This window comes from Pyxicephalus adspersus, chromosome 11 (assembly GCF_032062135.1).
Source record: "Pyxicephalus adspersus chromosome 11, UCB_Pads_2.0, whole genome shotgun sequence".
Classification (NCBI taxonomy): Eukaryota; Metazoa; Chordata; class Amphibia; order Anura; family Pyxicephalidae; genus Pyxicephalus; species Pyxicephalus adspersus.
The window spans coordinates 9,567,696-9,595,305 of NC_092868.1; the positions used below are offsets into that span (position 1 = coordinate 9,567,696).

General features: G+C 45.6%; 1 protein-coding gene across 5 annotated transcripts in view; it reads right to left on the reverse strand.

Moving 5' to 3' along the window:
• Positions 1 to 27,610, reverse strand: part of CIC (capicua transcriptional repressor) — a 100,209-nt gene that overhangs the window by 15,606 nt on the left and 56,993 nt on the right. For all 5 annotated transcript variants that reach the window (XM_072427234.1, XM_072427236.1, XM_072427237.1 and 2 more), the window contains exons 3-8: positions 5,306 to 5,455; positions 5,018 to 5,225; positions 4,042 to 4,171; positions 2,854 to 3,036; positions 2,000 to 2,162; positions 840 to 1,039 (exon numbers count right to left, since the gene is read on the reverse strand). In XM_072427234.1, coding sequence (XP_072283335.1) covers positions 840 to 1,039; positions 2,000 to 2,162; positions 2,854 to 3,036; positions 4,042 to 4,171; positions 5,018 to 5,225; positions 5,306 to 5,455 — 1,034 coding nt within the window. The remainder of the gene's footprint in view (positions 1 to 839; positions 1,040 to 1,999; positions 2,163 to 2,853; positions 3,037 to 4,041; positions 4,172 to 5,017; positions 5,226 to 5,305; positions 5,456 to 27,610) is intronic.

A 27,610-nucleotide genomic window follows, 5' to 3' on the forward strand; every position in this document is an offset into this window, starting at 1 on the left:
GCAGATTACAGACTGCAGAGGAACCAATGCAATGAATATACAAGCACTAATTCTTTCTATTTATTTGGAATGAAAGTAGTGGACCCTTTATGTTTACATTTAGACCCTTTGGACCAGCGGTCGCTAACATTTTTGGTCCCACGGACCACTAAGTTACCAGCTCCTGACCGCGCATGCGCGGGGAGCTGGTTGTCAATCACTTCCCCATAGTGATGTCATAATGCCATAACCCCGCCACTTCCCTAAGCCAGGGATTTGCACGGGGGGCGAGGTCAGCAGCTCTGGCCGGTGCTTCCCCCCATCAGGGTCCTTCTCCTGACCCTGCTCGGCGGTGCACCGACCAGAGTCGCGGACCAGCGGTTGGAGACCGCTGCTTTAGACTGCATCCCTCATTGCCATGCCTGGCCTAGAATAGAGATGTATACTGCATGGCCACAATTTGTGGTCACATGACTAAATCCACATACACAGATAACTCCTTAAAAGAATTATGATCAGGAGTTTCTAGTGACGGGCACTGTTAATGCTAAAAAAACACAAAAACGCAAAGTCATGTTAGAAAATTGTGGAAACAGGGCCCTTTTCCCCTCTACCATGGTGAGCACAAAGCTTGCTCTAAAAAGACTTGATTTGATAATTTCCTGTGAAAGGCCTTCAATGATTAGTGTATCCCAATAAAGCTGTAAAGAATGGGTCAACTCCATACTAACAAGAAAGATTTTGGAATGAGATGTCCAACCACCTTATACAGTTGTGATCCTGCGCTAAACATTTGTCCATGTTGCATATACAGAACCGGTTTTGCAGCAAAATTTAAATTAGGCAAAAAGTTTCTGTACCTGTTTGAGCTCCTGCAGAGCCTGGCTGTCATCTCTGTGCTCTATGCTCTGTACAGCACTATGAGAGAATGCCCGTGGACGAGGAAGCTGGGCGGAGGTACTGGAAGTGGGAAGCAGGCGGTCTCCAGAGCCCAGAGTAGAAGAAGGGGCCCCATGCTTAGACTCCAGGAGCAGTGCAGATGGTGCCATGTCTGAGGAACCTGTATAAAAAATAAAAAAAATTGAAAAAAAATTAAAATAAATTAGGTGCTTTGGAAAACTGGCCTCCAAATGTGACTGAAAACAATCTTTGGAGCTCCTGAAATGTTGGACCTGTAAAAAAAAAAAACCTAGTAAACTTTGACAGTGGGTATGAGCACAAAAACACCCTTACTCCATAAGCAACAGAATGACTATGAGCTTGAGTTGAGCACATAGCCATAGGTGTAGAGCAATAATAGATTTTGCTATTAGGTGGACAAATAGAGCATAAAACCTTTGGTTTAGATCTCAGCAACACCATCGAAACTAAGGGAACTGACAAATCATTGGTGGCTGTGAAATGGTGCCCCAAAGAGGCATCTGACCCTATGGAGAAGCAACAGGGGTGGTCAAGTAGTTCAACAAACGCTTATCAAATACCATACGGCACTGGTAGCTAATAGCAGCCACATGGGAAGTAAAGATCCACTTTTAGGTTTGCATGATCAGGCCAGTCATTATTGCAGACAGGTGATGTCCCTTCTGTAATAACGTGTCTGATTGCTCCGGGATTCTGTCATCAAAGCTGAGCAGCGCATTAGCTTTGGTATCCAGGGAAATCCAGCAATCTCAATGCGTTGCCGTGATGAATGAACTCCTGCACACCTGTATAGGAGTTCCACCATCCTGGCACAGCCAACCAAGATGGCCTAGGATAGCCTGTAAGAGAAAGGAGAAAAGGAAGATAGAGGCGCCCCGCACTGGAACGCAGATAGGCGAATCACGTGAATTCAAAAATGGGAAGTGCCCAAGCAAGGACCTTAAGGATCATAATCCCTTCATCTTACTTTCATCTTTTAGCTTACTTGAGAAATTAGTAACTGTGTTTAAAACTACTTCTAAAGTTATTTTTTTTCCCCCAACTATGTATTGAAAATGAGATAAAAAAGGAGGAAACACTGGCTTGTCACTCCACTTACCTGTGGCAGCTGTAGTCCCAGTCTCAGACATACTTCTTTCCCTCATCTCTTTGGGGACTCCCCAGGGCCCCTGCATCACCTGCTTTACATCTGAACTGGACTTCTTGCGATCTTTATTACACCACTTCCAGTCAGGGTGGGCCTTGAAGTGTGCTTCTTTCACCTAGCCCGTGGAAGGAGGAGATGACACCTTATATTTTTTATCACAATATTACATCTTTGTAGTTCACTCATTAAAAAGGGAGAATATGAAAGCAAGTAAACATCCCACGCTACAACTTTAACAAATATGAATTATTTGTGGCTGCAACTACAGAGGTCAGTAAGGGGTTGTCTTTAAAGACAAGTTATTTCTTGTTACAAATATGTCATAATGTTAGTGCTATTACACCTGAATGTTTGGAATCAGAAGCTTAAAAAATTAAAGAATCAGAACCCTAAAAAATTAACAAAGCAGCTGGAAGACAAACACTCTGAATTATAATCATGTACTGGGGACATGGAATACAGGAAGGGCAGAATCTGTGTCCTTCATGCTGGAATTTATGGCAAGCCTAGGGACAATCAAATATTTACATTTTCTTAACCAGAGGAAAATAGGTTTTATAAAAAGCCCTCACTGACTGATGTAAATGCTGACACTGTGGAGTAATTTATCCTTGAATGTTAAAAATAAAAGCAGTGAAGATGTTTGGATAGGTAGGACTCCTCTATCCCCTCTTTCTTCCCAGCTGCCTACATTAGGGATAAGAAGTCTAATAGGGGTGACCTGAGCTGCAGAAAAGGCTCTCTTTAAAATGAATAGTTGTAACCGTACTATAGCTTTGTCATACCAGTAAACCTCTATTGAGTACCTGAAATGCCAAGTCATGATACTTTTGCTTCTCTTTGGTCCCCAAGGCATACCACCACTCTCCTAGGATCTTACTGACTGTGCGATTGTCCTGATTTGGATGGCGCTGGTGCACCAGGGCGCGGTGTCTTTTACTGAAAATCATGAAGGCATTCATGGGACGGCGTATGTGATCTTTTTCCCGCTGTTCAAAGAAAAATGGATGAAAGAATTATCCTAAAAGAAACATCCAGTGTGTTCTTACTCCAATGTTCTCCCTAGCCCCCTTTCAGCAGAGTGCACCACCCGGATATTTTCAGTAAGCACCCGGCTGTTTTTGGTGGTTACTGAAAAGTTAGGTAACAATACAGGGGCTGCCACCCACCTACAGCTTCTTCCCGCGTAGCCTAAAAAAATTTATGGAGAGAACAATGCTACTCATCAACTTACATCGTACTTATTCTGCACACTTAAGTACTAGTAAACTGAAAAAAACAGATGCACATACACGGTTACAATACATATTTTCTCAGGATTAAGACTTGACACAAATCATTTTCAGCTGCTGTTTCATACAAATGATTACAAGTATGTTCAGTAATGACACAATAGCAATGTAAGCTTGCTGAGCATCATAAATTAGGAGCAGGCACCCCTCTTTAAGTGAGGGAAAAAACACACTTCTATAATCCTGCAGATTCCTTGATGGCACTGGACCTTCCCTCGATCCGGTCCTACGTCGTCCTAGAATTCTTCTTCGGCAGCACCAGGCACTGCCATCTTCTCTCAGGTCTTCTTGCTATGTCACCCGATCTTGCACTGCGCAGGTGCAAGGTGAGGTGACACGGCCCGCTGTAAAGGGGGAAAAAAAAATAAAGAGAGCCATTCTTACTGTGCATACGTGAGATCGGCATCTCTTTCCTTTTAGTGGAGCACCCAGAATCTACTGGGATGCGTGACGCAGGTATCCTTGAAGGCTCTGCGTCCCCATTCAGCTGTGATAATCAAGACTTAAAGTGGCAGTGCGGCACACTTTTTTTTTTTTTTTAAATACAATTTTTACTTTACATTTAGGGGTTGTCTACCCTTTTATGTAAAGCAAAAATGTTGAGTTTAGGTTTGCTTTAAGTAATTAGTGCAAAAGGTCTAAAAAAAAAAAAGAACAGGTATCATAAAAGCCCCTGCAATTTTACAAGACTTCCCAGATTACCTTGTTGGGGCTGCGTCCATCCTTTTCAGATGAGGAATCCCTTTCCTTTGGAAGTGCACTAAGTGACTGAGTCCGGCGCTTCCCAGAATGCACTTGGAGTGGCATGTCAGAAGGCCCAATGGTAAAGAAACTGAAAGGAAAAAAAAAGCAGTTCAATGATCAAAATACAAAGTGGATGATATCCATTTGTACTGATGCTAAAATATTACTTATAGTGGTTTTATTGGGAACTAGTGTGCCTTGATAATGATATTCATAGGAGGGACACGCCTCAATACTATCCTTAAGGTAATATTGGAAGGATCACCACCACCATACTGAAAGCAGGACTCATCTGTGAAACTGATCATTCATTAACATCTAGAATGGCAAACTTAGAGCGGTTCTGCTGCTGGGTTAACAATTAAGTAGCAGAGCAGAGGGGTTTATATTCACCTGTCCAAGAGATCTTCGCTCCCTTGCAGCAACAGGGTTTAATAAAAAAAAAAAAAAAAAAAAAAAAAAAAAAAAACCCAATCCAAAGACATAACTTTGGACATTCTAGAAGATGGAGTGTCCACAAAGGTTCCTTTTCTACCCACCTGTTTCATACATATTCGTTTAGCATCATAAATTACCTCTAGTGTATGTTAGGAGTGTTTTATTTTAATAGTTACACATACAGGTACAAGATTGTACTTCTTACAATATGACCCAAATGTTTTCAGTGCATTCGGTTGTTCAGTTTAGATGCAGATCATGTTCGGTGCAGTTTACCTTTTGACTTTGAGGATTTGTGTTTCCCTCCAGCTAATACTGCTCATAATAAAGGCAGAAAGACACAGTCAGCGTGCTGAGGACTCGCTTGTGTCAGCACTGTGCACAGTGTGGGGGACAGGAGTGGGCTGGCATTACCTGTGCAGCTAGCAAGGAATCCTTCCTCTGCAGTCTAATGCCCTCTACAGAAAGACAATACATCAAGTGTAAAAAGACTCACGCATCATCGTGGTCACTCTCCGTTTCGCTGTCTGGCCTGCGATCCCCTGTGGCACCCTGTGGAGGGCACTCGGGGTGCTGTGACTTTCTGGGTGGCTCCTCGTTTGGTAGGGATGGTGCCGTTTCAGGGTGTGGGACTCCACAACGCTCATCTTCATTGCTTGTCACAGGCACAGACTCGTGTGCCACAGACGCCGATTCAGGAGGTTCTGATAAACAGAGAAAACACTAAATATTTCATCTGTTCCCAGAACAAACATTATTATTATCATAGTATAAATAGGCTTACCTTTGCCTTGGTTGGCTGCCCCTGGGTGACTGACAGGCTGCTGACCCTCGCTGGGCTGGACGGAAGAGTCAGGCTGACTTGGTGCCAAAAAAGGAACCAGGGAGTGCCAGGGAAAGACCGCCACAGACCTCGGCTCCACATTCGTCCATACTAAATAGAACACAATAATAGAAAAATGCAATTACTAAAAAGCTGCAGATATGCTATACAATGGCAGGCTCGTTTTAGAAAATCCATTCAAATAACTTGAATAACTTTAAAGTAAAAAAAAAAAAAAAAAAAATAAACTTTAAAGGCGCATTGAAAAGTCGATCAGTACTCAAATAACCTATAGAAAATCCCTGATAGAAATCTGATGACCAATGCAGCAAGGAAACTGCCAAATCCACTATAACAGCATTGACCATTTATTTTGAGGTGTTTTTTTACTTTTCACCTTTCTTGTAATAGTAAACCCTCATTGGGTGAGCAGTGATTCTTACAAGGCCAGAAACATACGGCCACTAGGGGGAGTACCTATTAATCACATAACAAACATATGACAAAATAGCACAGCAAGCATGTACAACCATCATAGTCACATGACCGAAATGCTTCCAGTAAACATTAAAAATAAAAATGTGCTTGCACCAAAAACACGCTGGCTTTTCTTTAACTTGCCTACCTAATGTGTAACCTGGAATATTCAAGCTTCATGGAATAAAAGTATACACAGGACTGATTTAGCAAACATGAGTTTTAGTTATCCATTTATAATAAAGAGAAAAATACATGTAATAACTAAAGCAGTCAGAGGTGCGCTGTGATTGGCTGTTTATTATTGATTATTGTTATTTTCCACTCAAATGAATTAGGAAAGTTGACACAGTGATTCTTTAGTAAAGGGAACAGAGGAGGAGAAGAAGGCACCCTGCTGCATCTAAAAGCCAAAGGACATCACAATGCTCATCCCTGATTGGTCGTTTAGTGATCTGCCATGGCAGATCACTTGATGATGTTGGGGACAGCAGTACAGACACACACTAGACTTTCACACTAGAAACACAATTGTTCATCTCTGGTGACAATTATCTAGTACATAGCTCAACAAGGACAGGTAGTGATAACCAACAGGCAAAGGTGCTGATCATCAACCCGGGAAAAACTGCAGTAACAAACTCTTCAAATTTCTGTACTACATCCACATTTTCTCATGTTTTATCCCCAAATCCATGGAGCTACTAACACGGCATATCTTCCACTGAAATCAATCAATCAAACAGCATCAATAGCCCTGCCCATTTGTCCCCCACAGGACTACAGAACACCCCTATTTATTCCTGCAACCCCTCCTTGTTCTTTGAGCTGCCAGGTATTTGCGTTCCCTTTGCTGCCATCACATGCTGAGAAATGGCTAAATGTAGTAATGTACCAGGAGAGGGGGAATACAGAGAAAAAACTGGAGTTTCTGTAGTCCAGTAGGGGAGAACTGGGGAGGGCTAATAATGTGGCTATGGATTTCAGGATGTTCAGTTTAACAAGTTAGGAATACACTGGATTTCTGGCAGCCATTTGTCTGCACATTCTCATGTTGTTGTATTGGAGAAATGCACTTTTTTGCACTTTCCATGACTATTTGTACAGCAGGCCCAATGCATCATCTGCAAGCTGAACATTGTGCAGAGCTGGGAGTTCTCAGCCTGTATGCACACTCAGGAAGGTCTCCTTTGTTCATGTTCCTGTTTTTACAGACTTGCTGTGACCTTCCCTAAAAGAGTGGCCACTGACACAATGAGAGTGAAGACAGAAGAGAGGGAGAGGAGAGTCACCGGAGGGAAGGGAGAAAGAGGAGCAGGAGGGCCAGAGAGGTTACCAGAGGATCAACAAAAAACAGAACTTCCAAGGGAACCTTTGCAATGTTCTCATAGTCTGATGTCACCAAAAGGCTAAATTTTTAGGTGAAGCCATTAAGCCTAATGATATGTTTTGGGGATGCAGCTGGAATCCCGAACTCTACACAAACATGTGGGGAGCATGCAGGACCCTGGAGCTGAGCCTGCCAGCCACCATAGGTTTGTATTCACACCATCATGTACAAGAGGCCGAAAAATGTGTAAAGCACTCCAAATCTGCCTACATACCTATAAGAGAACAGAACCCGGCCAAGTAAAATTGGGCAGAGAGCTATGGTTGACACGCCACTACCCCACACATTGCAAGTAAGGTTTGCCAATAATAGACCAATGCCCTCAACTTCTTGCATCCGACTCCGGTGTCTTCTTTATGTTTATTCTCTCTACCTTAACCTTCTCTGGTTCTAAAATAAAACGTGACGGGAACACCCTGTATCATTCCCTTTTTTATTGTTGATGCCCAGGCCATGCCCCCTGGTACAAACATCTAAACTTTTGCTTTTAAAAATGTAGTCTTGTGGGATTGGCTCATACTTCTCACAGTAAGCAGGACCCTATTTTGGTGCTTCCTTGGCTTCTCACCAGAAGGACCCAGAGATATTTTAAAAATGAAACATATAAAAATAAATGCCAAATGTTTATAAAGTCAATTCCCTGTCTTAGTATACCATCCCTGCCCATGCCAGTTTTAGCATGCAGAGATTTTTTTTTTTAATAATTAAAAAGGCCTTGATCCAAATTTTAGCACGATGGTCTGTTCCTCGAATACTCGAAAAGAGAACGAGGAATGGCCAATGTGCATTCCTGGTTTTTACTAAGTTTTCTGACACAGTGGCGTTGCCAAAACTGTCAAACCAGGAGGTGCCGTCTATGTTCCTCCAGTTACAGGTTTGGTTTCTCTTCCTAAATTCAAGCTCCAGTGCTTTGCCTTCAAATCCCTCCACAGTTCTTGTCCCACTTACCTTTCTGACCTGATAGAAAAATATCCCTCTAGCCCCTCTCTCCGCTCCTCCAATGCCCTACTAATGACTTCCTCACTCATAACCTCCTCACATGCAAGGCTCCAAGACTTTTCTACAGCTGCCCCGACTCTCTGGAATGGTCTTACTTATCCTGTTCAACTTGTTCCTACTTTCTGCTCATTTAAAAGAGCACTCAAAACCCAACTTTTCAATCCTACCTTAAACCCTCACTACTTCCCACCACTCTACATCCCCCCTTCTAGATTGTAAGCTCTTCGGGGCAGGGTCCTCTCCTCCTACTGTTTCACTGTCTGTATTTGTCATTTGCAACCCCTATTTATTGTACAGCTGCCTAATATGTTGATGCTATATAACTCCCATCCATTATTAATAATAATAATAATAATAAATTCAGGTTCTCTTTACATGCAGTTGTATTTTAAAGCTTTACATCCCCAACCTTGAAGAGTCCTAGGCTGGTATTTGTTTGGCATCACAAGCACCTTGGCAGCGCCTTTCCTGGAACACCAAGTATAAGTAGGCAGAGGTGTCATATTTTTTTGCTGTTTTTAAAAGAAATATTTGCATACGTTTCCAAGGCAGCATTGCCTGAAGTCTCCTTACAGTGTAGGGATCTACCTGAAACCCGGCCCAAGTAAACAGAATGGCCCGAGATTTCAATAAACATCAGAGCGATGCATCTACCACATAACACTCTGCCAAGCCTGTGGAGTCTGCAGCACCGGCACTGCCGACATAGGAAGACAGCGAGCTGTCTGCAATGATCTGTGCCAACCCGCTGATTGACAACAAGATGTGTGATCCGTCTACAGCAGAGGAGAGCCAAATCGCCAATGTGAAGGGCTTCCTAGATAGCAAACTTCACACCAATTGAGATCCAGAGGAAAAACCAGCTACCACCACAATGCACCATGCATAATGATAGGCGATTATTTGTAAAAAAAAAAAAAAAAAAAAAAAAAACATTTTTGCACTCAAATAACAAGGTGGGCTTTTATTTCTGATTTTTTTTGGATTGTCAAACTGATCTAATAGTTTTGTTTGGAGCCAAGGACCTGGAACAAGCATTCTATAGGATTGAATTCACTTTGCTGCATGTTTTTTCCAGGATTGTTGCTAGAATTTACAGAAAGCTGGTAATCACCCATTTCTTTACCAAAATTCATCACCTTAATCAGCCTTTCTCAAACTTTTTGAAATGGGGGGACCCTTGAAATGACATTGAGGTCTTGGGGGACCCCCAAGTATAATTACTAGGAATAATTCCTCTTACATTGCCGGCCGGAGGGAAGAATGTCACCCTTACAGATAGCCAAAAAGATCATTGGTGCCTAAATTGATCTGAGAGGCACAAACTGCTCTTTGCTCAAGGAACCCCCAGCAAACTCTGGAGGATCCAGAGCCATCTTTAGGTGTCAGGTAACACCTGTCCTCCATACTTCCTCAGTGTCAGAGAGGCCATGATTACTACACCGGCTCTTCTGACTTCCAGCTATCTGAAAGACCCAAACTGCTTAAGGAACCCCTAGCAACCTCTGGAGGAACCCTGGTTGGAAAAAACTGGACACCTAGAGCAGCAGTCCCCAACCTTTTTGGTCCCGCGGACAACTAAAATTACCAGATTCTGACAGCGCATGTGCAGGGAGCCGATTGTCAATCAAAGGGAAGGAACATCCCCTATTGTGACATCATAACGCCATAACCCCACCCACTCTACCATCGCAGATCTGAGACTGCAATGGGAGAGTGGGCGGGTTGTGTCGTGACACACAGCCTGCCCACCTCCGAGCCAGGGATTCGCACAGGTGACATGGTCCGCAGCTCTGGCTGGTGCATCCCGCCGGCCGGGTCATTCCCCTGACCCCGCTCGGGGGTGCACCGGCCAGAGCGGTGGACCCCCAAAATCTTCTCACGGACCACTGGTTGGTGACCGCTGACCTAGAGCAATGGGTTAGACAAGCTATCACAACCAAACTCCAACCCAGCCTTCTATACCCAGCCCAGATGACCATCCAATGTCCATGGGGCAACGTATGAGCGTTTTTTGAGGAACTACGTACACACGTCAGATGATTCTCATCCAACAATCGCCTCAGGGCTAGTATCGGATGAGAATCTGGGGTGTGTACAGCTCTCATACTCCGTCGTTCATGAATTCATCCTGGAGGATGGACGAACGGCGTAATACAAGTAAAGGGGAGAGAGCAGAGCGGGGTGCTGCTCCATCGTTCTCCTGCCTCCTCTCTCCATATGTATGCACAGCTCTCATTCAGTCTTTTGTTGTTGGAAAGGATGGTGAAAGATCAATTATTGAGCGTGTGTATGTAGCCTAAAATATCAAAAACATAAGAAAGCCTTGCCCCACCTCTGTGGTTCTACTTTCCCTGCTTCATTACTCAGGGGCACTGGTGACACAACAGAATGCCAGTTTAAGAACCCGCACTGTGCTTCCTCAGTGCTGCTTAGACACCAAAACCTAGTGAGAGGATTTAGCAATTGTCCTGAGAACTTAAACCTGAGACTAAGGTAGGTCACGTGTTCCTTTGACCCAGAAACTGGATTTTTTCAAGGTCCCCAACAAGCAAGGGAGGAGAGGTATCAGCAAGAGGCGGATGGGGTTATAAGGGCAACTTGTAACCTTACAATTTTGGCATCATAAAATGTATACCGCAATGCTATTCATAGAGCCCGATTTATTAAAGCTCTCCAGGACTGGAGAGGATACACTTTAATCAGTGAAGCTGAGTGATCCAGCAAACCTGGAATGGATTTCTTAAAAGTAAATTATAGCAAATGTTTTCAGTCCTTGACCAGATCCATTCCAGGTTTGTTGGATCACCCTGCTTCATTGATGAAAGTGTATTCTCTCCAGGCATGGAGAGCTTTATTAAACCAGGGCCAGTGTCTCCATCCCAGACACCATCATATCTAAACCCAACTTGTAACCTGGCCATGGATAGGTAAAGCATTGGGTTCCTATCATGGTGGATGAAGGCTGGCCAGAACAGAGATCAGCGCTACTACACCAATCTTCTCACACAACATGCATTGGGAACTACAACCTCGCCACTGCATGGGTAGCACGGTGGCTCGGTGGTTACCACTCCTGGGTCGCAGGTTCAAATCTCAGCCAGGACACTATCTGCATGGAGTTTGCAGGTTCTCCCTGTCTTTGTGTGGGTTTCCTAAAACATGCACTTTGGTTATTTGGCTTCCCCACAAAATTGCCCTTAGACTGTATATAAGACATATGACTATTGTAGGGACATTAGATTGTTAGCTCTTCTGAGGGACAACTAGTGACATGACTATAGACTTTGTATAACGCTACGTAATATGTCAGCAGAAAAAAAATAAAAGGTATCAATATTTGGCCCCACAACTTTCCCCAGTAGACCATAACCATACCTAGACAAGCCATACATAGCCCACCACATGGCCATCCAGTCATGCCATGCATAGCTTCCCAGTGCCAATGTGCTGTCATCAATCAAGTGGGACTACAAAGTCTGGGAACAAGCCCATACCCCCCTAAAGCCAGCGCTGCCCACCTCCATTCACCTTATAATAATCTCATTGCATATTATACCTAAATTGTGCGACCAATCCCAGCCGTAAGCGGATATATAAAATCTGATTGGTTCCTAGGCATGACTGTTTTTCGTGTATGGTTCCTGCCCACGTAAAAAATAATCGTGAGCAAAACAAAACGGCTTCTACCCGAGACCAAACGTAATTACAGGAGATGCTGTGTATGTGTCATGCTGGCTGAGTAAAGCCCTCAGAATGCAGCCAGGCTGTCAGCACGTCATGCAGTTGTGGTTCTGCCCCCTGTTGATGCACGACTAAATCATTTACAACCAGGGGCTGGACCAGAATGGGAGCAGAATGTAGCAGGGAGGTGCGGGGGAGGTTGGTGCATTAAGCGGAGTCCTCCCACTCACTCTCTGTGCTCACACACATAACAACTCCAGCTTCTGTGACCCAGATCTTCTGCATCATGTGCGCAAACACTGGCACCGGGTACCAGGGACCGTACTATGCCCAAAGCCGGCGCCACCTAGGGCAAAGGTTACGGTGGCTACCCAACCAGGCATGTATTAGTGTAGGTTACCCATGGCATGCCCACCATAGGAATGTACCTGGCTATGTTGGAACTACAAGTGCCAGCAGGCATTGACATATGAAGGTGGTAACACATACGGTGCCATAGCACAGCCTTGTCTTCTGGAATACGCTGAGGCTAGTTTAGGGCAGAAGATGGCAAGCTGTGGCGGAACTACCAGCAGTGCCAAGGCTTGTTCCTGGGCAGCATTAGGTTGGCACTAGCAGAGACAGATCTGGGTAGGGCTACAGTAAATAGAATAGGCACTAACCGAACATGCTGAGGCTGCGGGGAGGGGATGGTCGCTCTGAAGAGAACATCCTGAGCACAGGTAGGTCACAGCACCCTGCAATCTGTCACTGGAACCTCAGGCCGTGCCCGGCTGCCCATGTCCCAATGTCCCGGCTGTACACTGCCACCACACAGGGGGGGTCACCAGGCATGCGGCCAAAATCTGTGAATAAAAAAAAACTGGCACACCTGGCAGAGTTCACGGGAGGGGGCAGAGCCCTAGGTGCCCTTTCCCCAGGAGGGGCGGGGCAGGAAAACAACAACAACAAATGTTTGTAAGGGTTGCAGAGAGGACAGCGGGAGGTTTGGTACCAGGCGGGTGGCACGCTCTGATCTTAGGCCATCAGGTAAGTGTCACCTTTCCAGGACAATGAACCCAGGGGTTCTCTGCAGCTAAATGTCTTTAATTCTTCTAGATTGCCGTAGCAGGTAAGTGCGCCTTGTGGTGTCCGATAGGTGTCACTACGATTCTGCAGGTGTCTGTCAGGTAAGTACCACCATGTGATCCCGGCCAGAAACAAGGGGTCACTGATGTCACCAGGCTGGTGTCACTGCGATCTCCCTGGTACCAGATGGGCTCCGTGTAATGTGCCAGTGACCCCGGGAAAGGTAAGTGTACCCAGGTGGGCACTGCAGGTAAGTGGGAAAAATAATACAGGTGTCAGCAAATGGGATCTTTATCCAGGGTCTTCCAAAGTGTGACGGGTAGATTGTTGTCACCCCGGGCAGGTAGGTGTCCTGTGTGTGACCCCAGGTAGGTATCTTGGTGTCGGTGTGATCCCAGGTAAGGTGTAACTCTATACCTCAGGTAGGTACCATGCAGCAGGATCCCGGTCAGGTGAGCTCCCAGGTCGGTAGGTGCCCCCGAGGAAGGTAGGTACGCCTGAGGCACAGTGCCGTGCGTAGCCAGGATGGAATCCCCCGCTCAGTCAGCACGTCTTCCCCTCCTCCCGGCTGTGTGTGGGTGTCAGCTGCTCGGAGCCCGGCTCTCCCTCTCTCCGGCCTGGAACATGCTACCAGTCACCATTCACTATCCCCCTCTGAGCGGAGAGCGGAGCTCGGGGGGAGACAGCGGGGAAACCTCCCCCCTCCCTACGCATGCCCATTTACCGCTCTGCTCGCCCATTGGCTGTCATTCACATGCAAATCAGGCCTCTCACGCGCTCTGCGTGACCATTGGCTGGCACAGGAATGTCAGTCATATGCAAATGACAGACTACGCGATATGGGAGTCGCTATTGGCCGGGCCGCGCCCCCCCTTCTCAAAGAGCATGTTAATGAGCCGACGTCACGACAGCGAAGGGCGGGAATTAGTGAAAGCCAGAGGTGGGCTGGATGTGGCCTGGGACGCGGGTCAGATTGCAGCGCAGTGATTGGCTGAGTACCCCAGAGCTGCTGTGACACAGGGCAGTGGGAGGAGACTTCAGAGCCAATACTAAAGGGGGGGAGGGGAGCACACTCTGTCCTGCTACAACCCTGCTCTCTGCATTCACAGATCACTGGGGGGAGGGGGGTGATTCATAGCAATGGGGAAATGAGATCACACTGATGGGAAAGAGCAGGAGACACTGATAGGGGCCCCAAAATGCCAGGGGCCCAGATATGATCACTCACTGCCATCCACAAAAATCACCGACTTACACATGGTCAGAGCTTGGTACATTCCATGGCACCCATTACAGATTCCAACCCCAACTGGATGCCAGTTCTGTAAGAAACAATAGAAATGTCTCATGTTTGTGCTGCATACTGCAATGATGGCTGCATGGCATTTCTCTGGGCAGATTTTCTTACTGCGTTGAAATGGCCAGACATTGGTGGAAATACCCGAAATCTGCCCAATCCCTGCTACAACCTTTACACACCATCGCCCTGAGCTTTGTTGCTATTGAAGAAGCAATGTGAACACTTCCCGCTTCTTACTACATCAACAGGTAGAATGAGGTTGTTATAGTAAACATGCGGAAGCGTTCCTATTGGCTGCTGGATATCATAGGCCTGATTTATAGCCTGTTGTAGCAGGGAGGGGGCTGAGTTTATCAGTTTTCAATAGATTTTATTGACTTTACTGATCATGTGACTTGCAATTTGCCTGCATTCGGCCCAGCCTAACAGCACCAGGCGTTGGCTGAGCATGGCATGCCACATACATGTGACTCGGTAGGGTATAAAGAGGGGACCCCCGCTGATGAAGCTGATCTGTAAGAGGCCTCATTCCTCCATAGTCCCTGAGATAATTACAGTAATCTGATCTGTGATCTGAGTAAACACATGGAAGGGGGAGGACACTGGAGGTACTCCCTGCCATAGGGCCCCCTCTGTGCTGGGGGGGGGGGGGGGGCCACAGCTTGACTATGTTCACAGAGGAGGGACGGATTGTACGCATGCTTCAAGGAATATTCCCCATCACCCTGAGATTTCTCAACAATCCCATCAGTGAAAGAAGGATCACAAGATCTCCGGGTGGGGTGGAGTACAGAGATTTGCTTTATATTCATCACCATATCGCCCCCCCAATCCTCAGGTCCCGGTCCACTTCCACTGCAGTCAGCTGGTTGTCAGTGAAATCCTCACACACATCTAGGGGCAGCTTTAGATAACATGCGTGTTCTGTAAACAAGGCTGGGTTCATCGGAGGTCACCATGAAAAAACTCCTCTGCCCATCTTGGGTTTGGTGACGATCAATGACATCTTATGGGGTCTTATAGGACAGAAAGAAATAAGCCCAACTGTGAATCGTGGTGGAGAAGTGTGATCACACGGGGCTACACTGCTGCTTTCAGGACTGGTTGCTTTTGGTTGTTAGAGGAGCAATCGTGCTGGAATAGGGGAGAAAACAACCTCTGAATGAGCTTTAAGAAGCTTGTTGTTACAGCCAAGTACCTGTTGTGCCAACAGAGCCCTTGCAGATCCTCATGGGAGGAGTCTTGCTTGCCCTTTCCACCCCATTGGCCCATTAAATAGTAACAAGGCCAATAGGGGGGAGAGCGGCCTGAGGTGTAGCTGCTGTAATTGGAGGCTGCTGAAGGTATCAGCAGTCACCTCAAGGTGCAGTTACTAACTGCCGCATTTTTTTTTTAGCCTCTGTGATATCCAATCACCTCTCTGTATTGAATAATGCTAATTGGACGTTTCTTATGTTTTTGGTAAGGATTGGATTTTTAGCAGACGTTTGTCCAGAAATTCACTTCACTTTTTTTCTCACGAGTGTTCATCATGGTCTATTATCCTGTGAAGTATGGCCGGATATTTTTATTCCCGTCGGTCACAGTGACTTTTGGTCAGCCTGACAGCAAGCTGCACAAATGACAAAGTAATGGCGCTGTCACCCTTCCAAAATGTGAGCGACGGTGGAAGCTGTGTGCAGGAGAAATGCTTGCTGCGGTAATTTCTAAAAGGTTACTGGTAGACAGGTACATTTGTCATGGGGAAGATTGTAAAGTAGAGGTACCTACCTTTCCCAGTGCTCAACCCAGAAATTTTTTTAAGCCGGGTGGGAAGAAATTGTAGGTGGGTGGCAGCCCCTGTATTGTGATCAAACTATTTAGTAACCACCCAAAAACAGCCGGGTGGGTGCTGAAAAGTGCTGGGTGGTACACCCAGCTAAAAGGGCCTGGGGAGAACCCTGCTTTCCCATGATAAAGGATCCATGTCGGACTCCAAAACACACATGGCGCCGTCTGTTTGTGGACCATCATGCCTATAGTAGATCAGCTTTTGTGGCTTCCCTTTCTAACCTTACAGAAAATGAAAGCAGAACTATTCTTCACCCGCTATTCTCGCTGGAGTCGGGTCTTCGGCTATCTCGATTGGCTGGGATGGCGTAACTCATACACATGCTACAAGAATTCTTTTTTTTTTTCCTGGCGACCCCAGGGGATTCTGGGACACCTGGCACACCCGAATCCTACACTGAGCTGCGTATTTAAAGTTTGGGAATGGACAGGTAGGTCGCCCATTCCCATCGCCTGTCCCTTCTGCAAAAAACAACCTGCCTGTTCCCAATTTTTGTGTGGAAATAAAGTTGTAATTTAGAATTGCCCTGTCTATGGCTATAATATCCTCTACTGACCTTGGGAGACTTTCCATATGACTTTGGGTTCCTGGAGGAATCTGAACCTCAAAAACCATTAAAAGCACTTTTCTATAACAAATTCCTCAAACCCCCCAGCAGATGGCGCACTCCTTTTCCCAGCAACTTCCCAGGTAGTAGGCGGGTCCTTGACGTCCTCACTTATAATGCAGGACTGCTGCTCCTGCATTGTCAGTGATGACGTCAGAGCCTCTGGCGGATGGATGGCTCACCAGGGAAAAGGAACCCATGGCACCAAGGAGGAGGAAGCCTGGCAAGGGAGGGATAAAAGACGTTAACACTTTTATTGTTTCTTTTACTTTTGCAACACTATAAATCAGTGTTTCTCAGGGTTCCTTTAGAGGCTGCTAGGGGTTCCTTGAGCAATTTGTGCCTCTCAGGTCAGTTTAGGTGACACTAATGATTTTTTTCGGCATCTGTAGAGGCGACATTCCATGTAAGAGGCATTCATCCCACTGACCACCACACTAATGTACTGTGGGCTGTGGATATAGTGAATATAAGAGGGGTTCCAGACACTTGCAAGTTATTTCAAGACAAAGCCTGACAAGGCCTGCTATAGGAGGTATTTCACCTTACTTGCTGCCCCAGCCTTGGGGCAATATTCCCGGGCATTTAGTCGCAGGCACAGGGTACAACCACATCTCCTGTTCTCCAATATTCTAAGCAGTAAAAGGCATGTAGGTATAAGGGTCTGGGCCTCCTGCTGAAAGCTCTGGGCTTTGTGCCTGGAAAATGACGAAAGGGGAGAAAAGAAACTTGGAGGGTAATGGAAAAAAATAGAGAAAGAAAATGAAGCAAGATCAGCAGGAATTTTCTGAGATGTCACACAAGGATGGGCCAGATTCAGATGGCCAATACACTGCAAAGACAGCCAGCTGGCTCCTATCGGAGCATTTTGTATTGTTGTCAATTCTTGGCTTATCACGGGTGGCTGCGCTGCCTTGAATAAAGAGAACCTGTTATGCCCTGCACACTGTAGAGGATAGAGCTCGTCATGTTTCCTGGCTGGAGGGCTTCATCTAGAAAGAACCCTAAGGGAACCCTGGTAAGAGGTAGAAACATCCTATAGAAGTCTATAGGCCGTTCCGGGGGGAATGCAGAGTCTTTCAAATGCAGAAACACACCCCTATGGATTTTGATAGAAGGGGACGGTGGGTTAGGTCAGTGTAGGAGTTGAGGGAATTTTGTACTTATCTGTTTATTGTCAGCAGTTTGAAATTTTACAGCTGCAAAAAAACTCTAAAATCAGTTCTACTTAGCTTTGACTTGGCTGTTGGGGCTTTCAGATAGCTTGAAGTCGGATAAGCCGGGGTAGTAATCATGTCCTCCCTGACACTGAGAAAGCATGGAGGACGGGCTTTACCTGACACCTAGATATGGCTGTGGAAAAGCTTCTACGTCAGGGATTCTCCAGAGGTTGACAGGACTTCAATTTGTGGGTTTCAGGTTAGTTTAGAGGACACCAGTGATCTTTTTGGCTATCTGTAACGGTGACATTCTTTCCAATGACCACCAAGCTAATATAAAGTGAGCTGCCGGTATGGTGATTATAGGAGGGGTTTCCTTAAAGACCTGAAATTATTTTAAGGGTTCCCCCATGTTAAAAAGCTAAATAAATGCTAATCTTGCCTTTTCTCCCCCAGTCTGACTGTCCCTGGCCCTTCAATTCAAGATTTGCCAATAACGGAGAATCATCTTTGAAGGTTGCTGTTATCTAGGGTTGTCTTCATACAAGTGGGAGGGGGCAGGCCCGGCATGGGAGGGGGCAGGCCCGGCGTGGGAGGGGGCAGGCCCGGCGAGGGAGGGGGCAGGCCCGGCGAGGGAAGGGGCAGACACGGCGAGGGAAGGGGCAGACACGGCGTGGGAAGGGGCAGACACGGCGTGGGAAGGGGCAGACACGGCGTTGGGGGAATACCAAAGATAAGCCAACATTTTAGAGGGTTGGGAAGGAAATCAGTAGGAAAATCTCGTTTGGTTGTTAACTATGAGAGAATCTCCCCCGTTTTTTTTGGATAGGGTGGGGAAGAGTTAAACCCGGATCAGTTTACCTTGTGAGGTCTGTGTCCCATTAGGGAAATATCCTTCCTGGAGGCACAATAAGGGAGATTAAGGTAGGGGAAAGTCCCCTCTAAAACAGGTTTTTCCCTCATGTCCTAAAATTTAGTTTTTTCCCTCACTTTCTGCTTTGGTGAAAAAAGAAAAGATGAAGCTACCTGTCAGGGATACAAACATTTGTCACTCTAATTCACATTAATGGGCTGATAATTGTCACTGGAAGGGGGAGAAGGAGAAAGCAGCACCCTGCTGTGCTCTCCTTCACAGAAATGTTCTCAATGGGTCATTCGGGACACATATCAGATTCTCACCTAAGATAATCACAAAATCTGTGTGTGTACATAACTTATTTCTGCTCACCTCCCCTGACCTAACAATCCTTCCCATCTACATCTTCTTATTTTATATTTATATAGCACCGCACACAGTACAATGCGGACAATAGCAGGTCACAATGGAGCTGCAGTTCATACTTATACTGTAGGGACATAAATAATGCAAAGTATAAAATCACATCTAGCAAAGCTGTTACACCGATGCATATCTCAAGGAGATCCAATGGTTGTGGCTATTCTGTTTACATCCAGCATCGTTCCTCTTTACTGTCCTGGCCGCACCCGCTCATTACAGCTTTATAGACTTCGATGGGTTCATCGCGTCCCCGGCCTCAGGCAAGTGTCCTTTACATGTCTATTGGTACATCTTTTTTCCAGCCCTAAGCCATACAAGGTCCTATACAAGTCTTTGAGTCAATTATATTTACAGCCTCAGGTCAAAAGGTCCTATACAGGTTTTTGGGTCCATCTTGTCTCCAGCCTCAGGCCATACAAAGCCCCATACAAGTCTATGGGTCCATATTGTCTCCAGCCTTAGGATAATGCCCCATACAAATCTATGGGTCCATACTGTCTCCAGCCTCAGGCCATACAAAGCCCCATACAAATCTATGGGTCGGATCATGTCTCCGGGCCATACAAAGCCCCATACAAATCTATGGGTCCCATCTTGTCTCCGGGCCATACAAAGCCCCATACAAATCTATGGGTCGCCAGCCCCAAGCCGGTGCCCCATACAAGTTTATGGGCCACTAATGTGCAGGGGCAGCCAGAAAAGTGAAGACGTCTGATGGAAGTAAGCACGCAACGAAAGAAGATTTCCAATTGGTGAGCTTACATATATGACTGCTGTACCCATTCAATATTAGGAGTGGATTATAATACATTTGGAAAACAGTTTTACAAACTGAGCATTACAAATCAGCTGCAAGTATCTATAGCAAGCAGCTTCTCAGCCTGGAGCTGGCAGCTTCCCCTTTAAAAGCTCCACCCACACATGCTGTTCCCACGGTGACGGTGGCTTGCAGTGATTGGCTGGGCCCTGCAGTTGTACTATGTCAGTAATTGTTTATTTGTGCTGTAGATAGCAGTGAGTCAGAGCTCTAAATGAGACCCAGTCAGGGCCACAAAGCACAATGAGGGGAGAAAAACAAGAAAAAAAAAACACAAAAACTGACACAAACAAGCCAGGTGACCAGGAAATGCGCTTGTTGTGTGGGCGCTTCGCTCTTTACGTAAAAGGCGTTTAAATAACAAGTAGAATGAAAGCGCAGGGCATTGTGTTAGGAAGCCGATGAAAGGAAATATGGGGGATGCCTCTGCTGACCTTCTGAAAATGCCAAACACCTGGCTGCGCGAATGTCCGGTGATTGGAAATGATCGGAAGTGACAGGGGAATGAACGAGGCCGATCCGTTCTATGGAGAGGGGACACAGAGCTAGAGGTTACGCATGCGCAGCTCAGCTTTGGTTGCTAGGTTACTCGGCAATACCAGCTTCCCCTGCGTATGCTGGGAATGAATGAACTCCCATGTCCCTTTATTATCAAACAGGATTTATATAGCGCCAACATATTACGCTGCGCTGTACATTCAATAGGGGTTGAAAAATGACAGACAGTAACATAGGAGAGGACCCTGCCCTGAAGAGCTTACAATCCATTGTATAGGAGTTACTCATCGCGGCCAATCAATATGGCAGAGGATTGTCTCCAGAAAGGGAAGAAGTAAACGGTGGCTGTGCCTCCGATGGAAAAGGAACCGGTGAGCATAGCGGGTTTAGTTCAGCTTGTATTGTACACATGCGCAGCTCAATGGACGAGAATGAGTGAACCCCTGTGCGCATGTGCGGAAGTTATGTCATTCTGGCCTGGCCAATCAAGATGGCCCCTGATTCCAAGGAATGAGGAGAGGCGAGTCCTATTTCATAAAGGACAGGCATGAAATATCTGGCTTCTTGCATTACTTTTTTTCAACTTTAGTTCAGCTTTAAAAAAGAACTAAACCTGTATTACTCACCTGTCCGTCACAGGGCGCCGCCATCCTCTTCCCTATCTTCCTGTAGAGCATCTTTGGCCATTTTGATTGGCTGGGATGATGTAAATCCCAAACACAGATGCATGGGAGTTCATTTTATTCCCAGCATACGCAGGGGAAGCCGGGACTGCTGGGTATCCTAGCAACTTAAGCCAATGCTGCGCATGAGCAGCTCAGCTTTTTTCCAGATATCTGGAGTGATCAGGCAGGTAGGAGGGATCATTGCAGAAGACACCTCGCCTGTCTATTTCTGCAATAATGACCGGCCTGATCATCTATTCCTAAAAGCAGAACTTTAGTTCTACTTCAATTTTCTGTATCCTTAATCCTCCATTCCATATCTTCCCTCCTATTGTGTGCTACTTCCTTCTAGATTGTAAGCTCTTCTGGGCAGGGTCCTCTCCTCCTGTGTCCCTGTATGTATCGGTCTGTCATTTGCAATCCCTATTTAATGTACAGTGCTGCGTAATATGTTGGCGCTATATAAATCCTGTTTAATAATAAGGTTGAACGGACTGTTTCTAAAAAATACATAATGTAGATATGCCAATTCAAGAAATCAGTGGCAAAAATGGCAATCCCCGCCCTTTGGGCACACAGTCCTAAATGCGCTTTTAACCCTTGCAGAGCTGGGATAGCCCCACTGCAGAGATTTTTCTTTCATTTTCTTAGCTGTATGTGTTTCTATTGCCAGGTACCATCTTGGATTCGCAGTGCTACCGTTCTGTGTGATGCCGCACGTCTCACATTGCAAGTCCAAATACCCGGCCGGTGTCCCAGGTCTCTAATAAATCTGCCTGTATATAGGAAAACTCATCAGGTTGTAACGTAGGGAATGTCTGCCAGTCTGCATCCTGTATATCAGAGAGATGAGCAAAGAGAGAGGCAGAGAGAAGGAGCAGAGGATTCCAAATAATAAAAATAAGAGAGGTGAGAGAAAAGGAGAGAGAGAGAAGAACAGAGAATGAAACATTTTTTCCTCCCATTAACGTTTTTTTTATTTGCCTTTGTCTTCAAACAATCCCATTGTGCACCATGGTCCCCTTCTCTCCTGTCTGTGTGGGGCCAGCTCCTACACCCATCCCCTCTCTTCCCTATATAAACTTTTATGGGTGAGGGGCAAAGATAAATACTATAGAGCAGCCTTTCCACATCTTTTTAACATGGGGGAACCCTTGAAATATTTTTTAGGTCTTCAGGGACCCCTTTATTATTATTAAACAGGATTTATATAGCGCCAACAAGTTACGAAGCGCTGTACCCCTTCTATAATTCCTATATACACACATTATACAGTACATTAATGTGCTGGTCAGTAGGAGGAATGCCTCCTATTTTGCTGGCCTTTGGGAAGTATGTCACCCTTACGGATACTCAAAAAAATATATGGTGTTATGTGAACTGACCCGAGAGGTACAAATTTGTGCTCAAGGAACCCCTGGCCACCTCTGGAGGAACCCTGGTTGGGTAACAAAGCTAAAGAATATCAATGACAACCCTGGGTCTGCTGGGGCTGTGGACATCGCTTCCAAGATGGCGGCACCTAGTAAAGGGGCTTTTGGATATATACACAATGAATGTTCCTAATAAATGCACATATATTGGCATGGAAGGAATGACTGATCAGGTGACAGGGTCTGGTGTTATTAATATTATTAAACAGGATTTATATAGCACCAACATATTACGCAGCGCTGTACATTAAATAGGGATTGGACTAATACAGACAGTGATACAGGAGGAGAGGACCCTGCCCCGAAGAGCTTACAATCTAGTTGTGTCTGGGGAATTCCTATCCTTGCGCTCCTGCAAAGCTACAGACAAAAACTCTTCAGCATCTGACGCACCAATAGGAGCTTTGCTGGGCTCTGTGATGCCACCGCCAGTCACTATAGAACATGGTATTGGCGAAGGTTATTAAACAGGATTTATATCGTGCCAACATATAACGTAGCGCTGTACACTAAATAGGGGTTGCAAATGACAGACAGATACAGAAAGTGACATGGGAGGAAGAGAGGACCCTAACCAGAAGAGCTAGCAATCTAGGAGGTGGGGGAAGTATCACACAATAGGAGGGGAGATATGGATTGGAGGGTGAGTAGTGAGGGTTTAAAAGACAGAACATGGACGTTGGAAATTCAAATGGACATTTAAAACATGGGCTAAAGAATCCCAATAGGAGTCACCCTAAAAGTATTCCTCATTTTGTATGGTGCTACTTGATTACATTTTCATAACCTGCCCTGATAATAATGATCTCTTTTCCAATAAACTACTTGAATACCATTACAGAAATATTTCTTCCATGTACCTATATTTCAGATAACAACGTATAATTTACATTGAACACAGAAATGTTCATCTATCCCCTGCCTGACCCCGTCTTGGCATGATGACCCCAGCAAATGTATGAAAGGACTGCATTGTTCTGGGACAAACACAACCCTGGTATGGCAAGCTGCAAAGGTCACTCCTATAAAGAGATAGCCTTGAACTATTTCAGGATTAACTCTTCCACGATTACAAGATTTAAATGCTTCCCATTGCTTGGATAGGGAGACTAACTCATTGACCGGGATTTATTAAAGCACTCCAAGGCTGGAGAAGATGAAGCTGGGTGATCCGGCAAACCTGGAATGGATTTCTTCATTTTCTAGCACATGTTTTGAATCCTGGACCAGATCCATTCCAGGTTTTCTGGATCGCCCAGCTTCACTGATGAAAGTGTATCCTCTCCAGCCTTGAAGATCTTTAATAAATCAGGGCCATTGTGTACAGAAGTACAGAGAGCACCCACATACAGGTTATGACAGGACAAAGCACAGCTGCAGAAACTAGACGTTCATTTTTCATCATACACTCCTGTAGTGAATGTTTGTTGTGTCCCCGCTGAATTTTCCTTCACATCCTGTTCTAGGAGATTCAACAGGAAATCTGTACAAAGTAAGGGAAACCCCCAGGCTGCTGTCACCATAACAAAGCTTGCAAAGCTGAAGACTCCTCAGCGCCTGGCACACTAACTGGAGAGATGGAAGCGCAGTCCGGTGTTTTGTGATGCCACCCGCCAGTCACTGCACCCTACAGCAGTGATTTGGGTGGACCACAGAAGGAGGAATGGACAACCAGACCCCCAATGGCTTTGTTATAGACAGCATTTGTTGGCCTGGTGACAGGGTCTCTTTAATCGCTCCACCCTTATCTGTGTTCCTCAGTCACTTTCTGCTGCCAACATTCAGAGTCATCTGGGTTATCTATTGCTCCCCACTTCCTGTACACATCAGTCAGGGCCCCTACAGGCTCCGGTGTTTCTGTAGCACTTACATGTTGTCATCATGAGGTCACCGCTATGGATTATCATTACACACTGCTGATGATCCAAATCACTGGTGGCCAATAAATGCTGCCAATGTGTTAACTCTTCAGGGCAGACGCTGAAACGTAAAGGTACATCGAAAGCTAGTGTTATAGGAATTGCAGGATTTGTAAGAAGATGGCGCACCGTTATCTTGCTGAAAATTGCTGAGGTTGCTGGTTGAACTCCCACACGCCGGCGTCATTCCCAATATAGGTGGCAAATAGGAAGAAGATGGCGGCAAAACAGGGACAGGCAGGGTTTATTTACACTTTAAGGACAGCTGGAGGCTACATGATCAGGAACAAACTACTGTAATGTGAATGCAATGTGTGCAGGGAATGGTTCCTATGTGACTGAATGGCAGCATTTGGGAGATCCGTTGAGCATGCGGTAAACGTATGCGTCTTACTGCATGTATGAAATGAGCCTAAAGGTCAGAAGGGGGATTATAAATAATAATTATTATTATTACACAGTATTTATTTAGCGCTGGCATATTACGCAGCGCTGTACAAAGTCCATAGTCGTGTCACTAGCTGTCACTCATAGGGGCTTACAATCTAATGTCTTCACTATAGTCATATGTCTTTATTACCGTCAAAAGTGAATTTTAGGGGAAAGCCAGTTAACGTAACTGCATGTTTTTGGAATGTGGGAGGAAACTCACGCAGACATGGGGAGAACCTACAAACTCCATGCAGATAGTGTCCTGGCCGAGATTCCATCTTGGGACCCAGCGCTGCAAAGAGCAGAGTGCTAACCACTTAGCCACCGTGCTGCCCTAAATAATGACAAATAAAATACAAAAATAAAATCTGCTCATGGTACAAACACAGAATGGCCGCTAAGTGATGAGCTATGTGATTTTGAATGTTCAGATGTGGCCCCTCCGGACCCCTCATCTCATATATTCCTCTTAGATTGTTAGCTCTTGGGGGCAGGGTCCCCTCCCTGTGCCACTCTCTATCTGTCATTCGCCTATTTAATATACAGCTCTACAAAATATGTTGGTGCTATATAAATCTTGTTTATTAATAATACTCAGGTAAGAAATTCCGATTCAACTCCCACTGATCCCGGTGAGTGTCTACATGGGGGACGTTGGAATGTCAGCTCCTTTGGGGCAATGACCGCATAGTTCAGTCATCTCCTCACTGAAGATTTTGGCGCTGTGCACACAAAATAAAATAAGGTGGAAAATCTGATCTTGTGCTTTAATACCCGACCCCTATTTTGGGTCTACTGGCCCCTTCTCCCTCCCTATGTACAAAGGAGCCAAAACAAGAATAAGTACAAACAGGCAGCAGAAGGCAGAGGAGAGGGGGGGAGCATTACAAGCTGCCTATTGTTCTGCCATCTCCAGCAATATTCTTCACAGTCATTTTATTTGTCATGAAAAGCCCTTTCTGTGATATTTCACATGGCGCTGCCTCTCCATTGTTTGCACAGGCTCTAGTATTATCTCCTACACCAGCCTAGGCTGGGGCTGTACAGGCATTGCCATTTCACAGAAGGCGCTGAGAGGGTTAACCCACTGGGCTGAGGAGTGAGGCTTTCATGCCAACCAATCCGCTGCTGAGTATTGCTTTAGCCAATTACTGCAGAGGCAGCAGCGTAGCTCCTCCCACTACAGCCTGCAGGAGTCAAATCAGTTCATGATAGTAAACAAGAGAAAGGGAATAGAAGAAGGGAGGGGGGGCACAAGAGAGGGACTGGGGGGAGGGGGGGGGGGGGACACAAGGAAGCATGGGCACAAGGGAGGGGCTGGGCAGATGCAGAGGAGGAGACATGAAATAATGAAATAAAGGACAAAATATTAAATCTTGAACAGGGAGGTAGATATGGAGGTGCAGGGGAGTGAAATGATTCAGGTGGTGAATGACAAGTGAAAATGTATGAAGGAAAGGCAGGGAACACTGTGTACTTTAATTAAATCAAGTGACTGAGCTGCAGAACAGGGAGGGAGGGAAATGCAATCCCTCCACACGGAACCAATGCAGGTCAAGTGCAATCTATGGGAGATATGGGAGAGAGGGGCAGCAAATGAGAGGGCTATGCGCTTATACCTAGAGATCAATAGACAAAAAGAGTGACAACCTAATGGTGACCAGGCAGGGAAGTCAGGTGACAATGATAACGGAGCTTTTTTGTTTGGCATTAAAGTGAACCTAAGTTTGTAAATGACAGCAATATGGACGACTAGGGCAATTCTGAATCATGGAGATGTAATGTACAGCGCTGCGTAATATGTTGGCAGTATATAAATAATGTTTAATATTAATAAATGGATTCTAGATTTTTGTAGCTCGGGTGCACCTGGAAGGGAGACTTTTGTTCTATATGAAGTTTGATGAGCGGTGTCACTTCGATTTTATATTTATATAGATATCATAGTCCCTCCACTCCCACTTCCTGTTGTGCAAACCTTTGTTTGCCCGTACGTTCTACAAATGTTGGATGAGATTGGGGTGAAAATGTTGGCCAGTAATAAAGGAGTGGAACGGGCTGAACCTTTGGGGCTGTGGGGGAAGAAACTGAACTATGATGGACCAAACCATTACTAGGTTAGCGTAGGTGCCGCCACTCAAATTCAGCCCTGTCTGCTGTATGTTGGGGCAAAATATCTCTTAAAAGCGAAAAATAAAGCAGTGCCCGAAATGCACCCAACACGCAACTCCAAGTGCGTTTGTGGCCTGAGGGGTAAGAGCCTTGCTTGGTTTTTTTTCATACTCAGATCCATCTACTCTTCCATCTCCATAAAGGCGAATTGTTCTGTAGTCCCATGATGAGGACTCAGTGTGCCAATTACTTTCTTTGAGATAACCCGAGAAGTGGGCACCGGACAGCTATGAACTTCTGACATGATCAGCAGGTATTAATATAACAAAATGCTTGCAACCCAAAAAGTAAAGAAGAGAAGAAGTTCATTGGTTGGGTCTACATAAACCTGCAAGGGTGTCCCAGGTTTTTATATCTGACAAAATCTAATACCGGTATATAGATCAGTGCTTTCTACTTTTAGAACACTGGACCATGTATTGCCCCCACGAGGAACCCTCATCGATGAGATATTTCAGGCCGTGAGCAGCTCCAAGGCCACCGCTGTCTATAACTGCTCAGCTACAACAAAGCAAAACACAACCTCCCCTCAGAA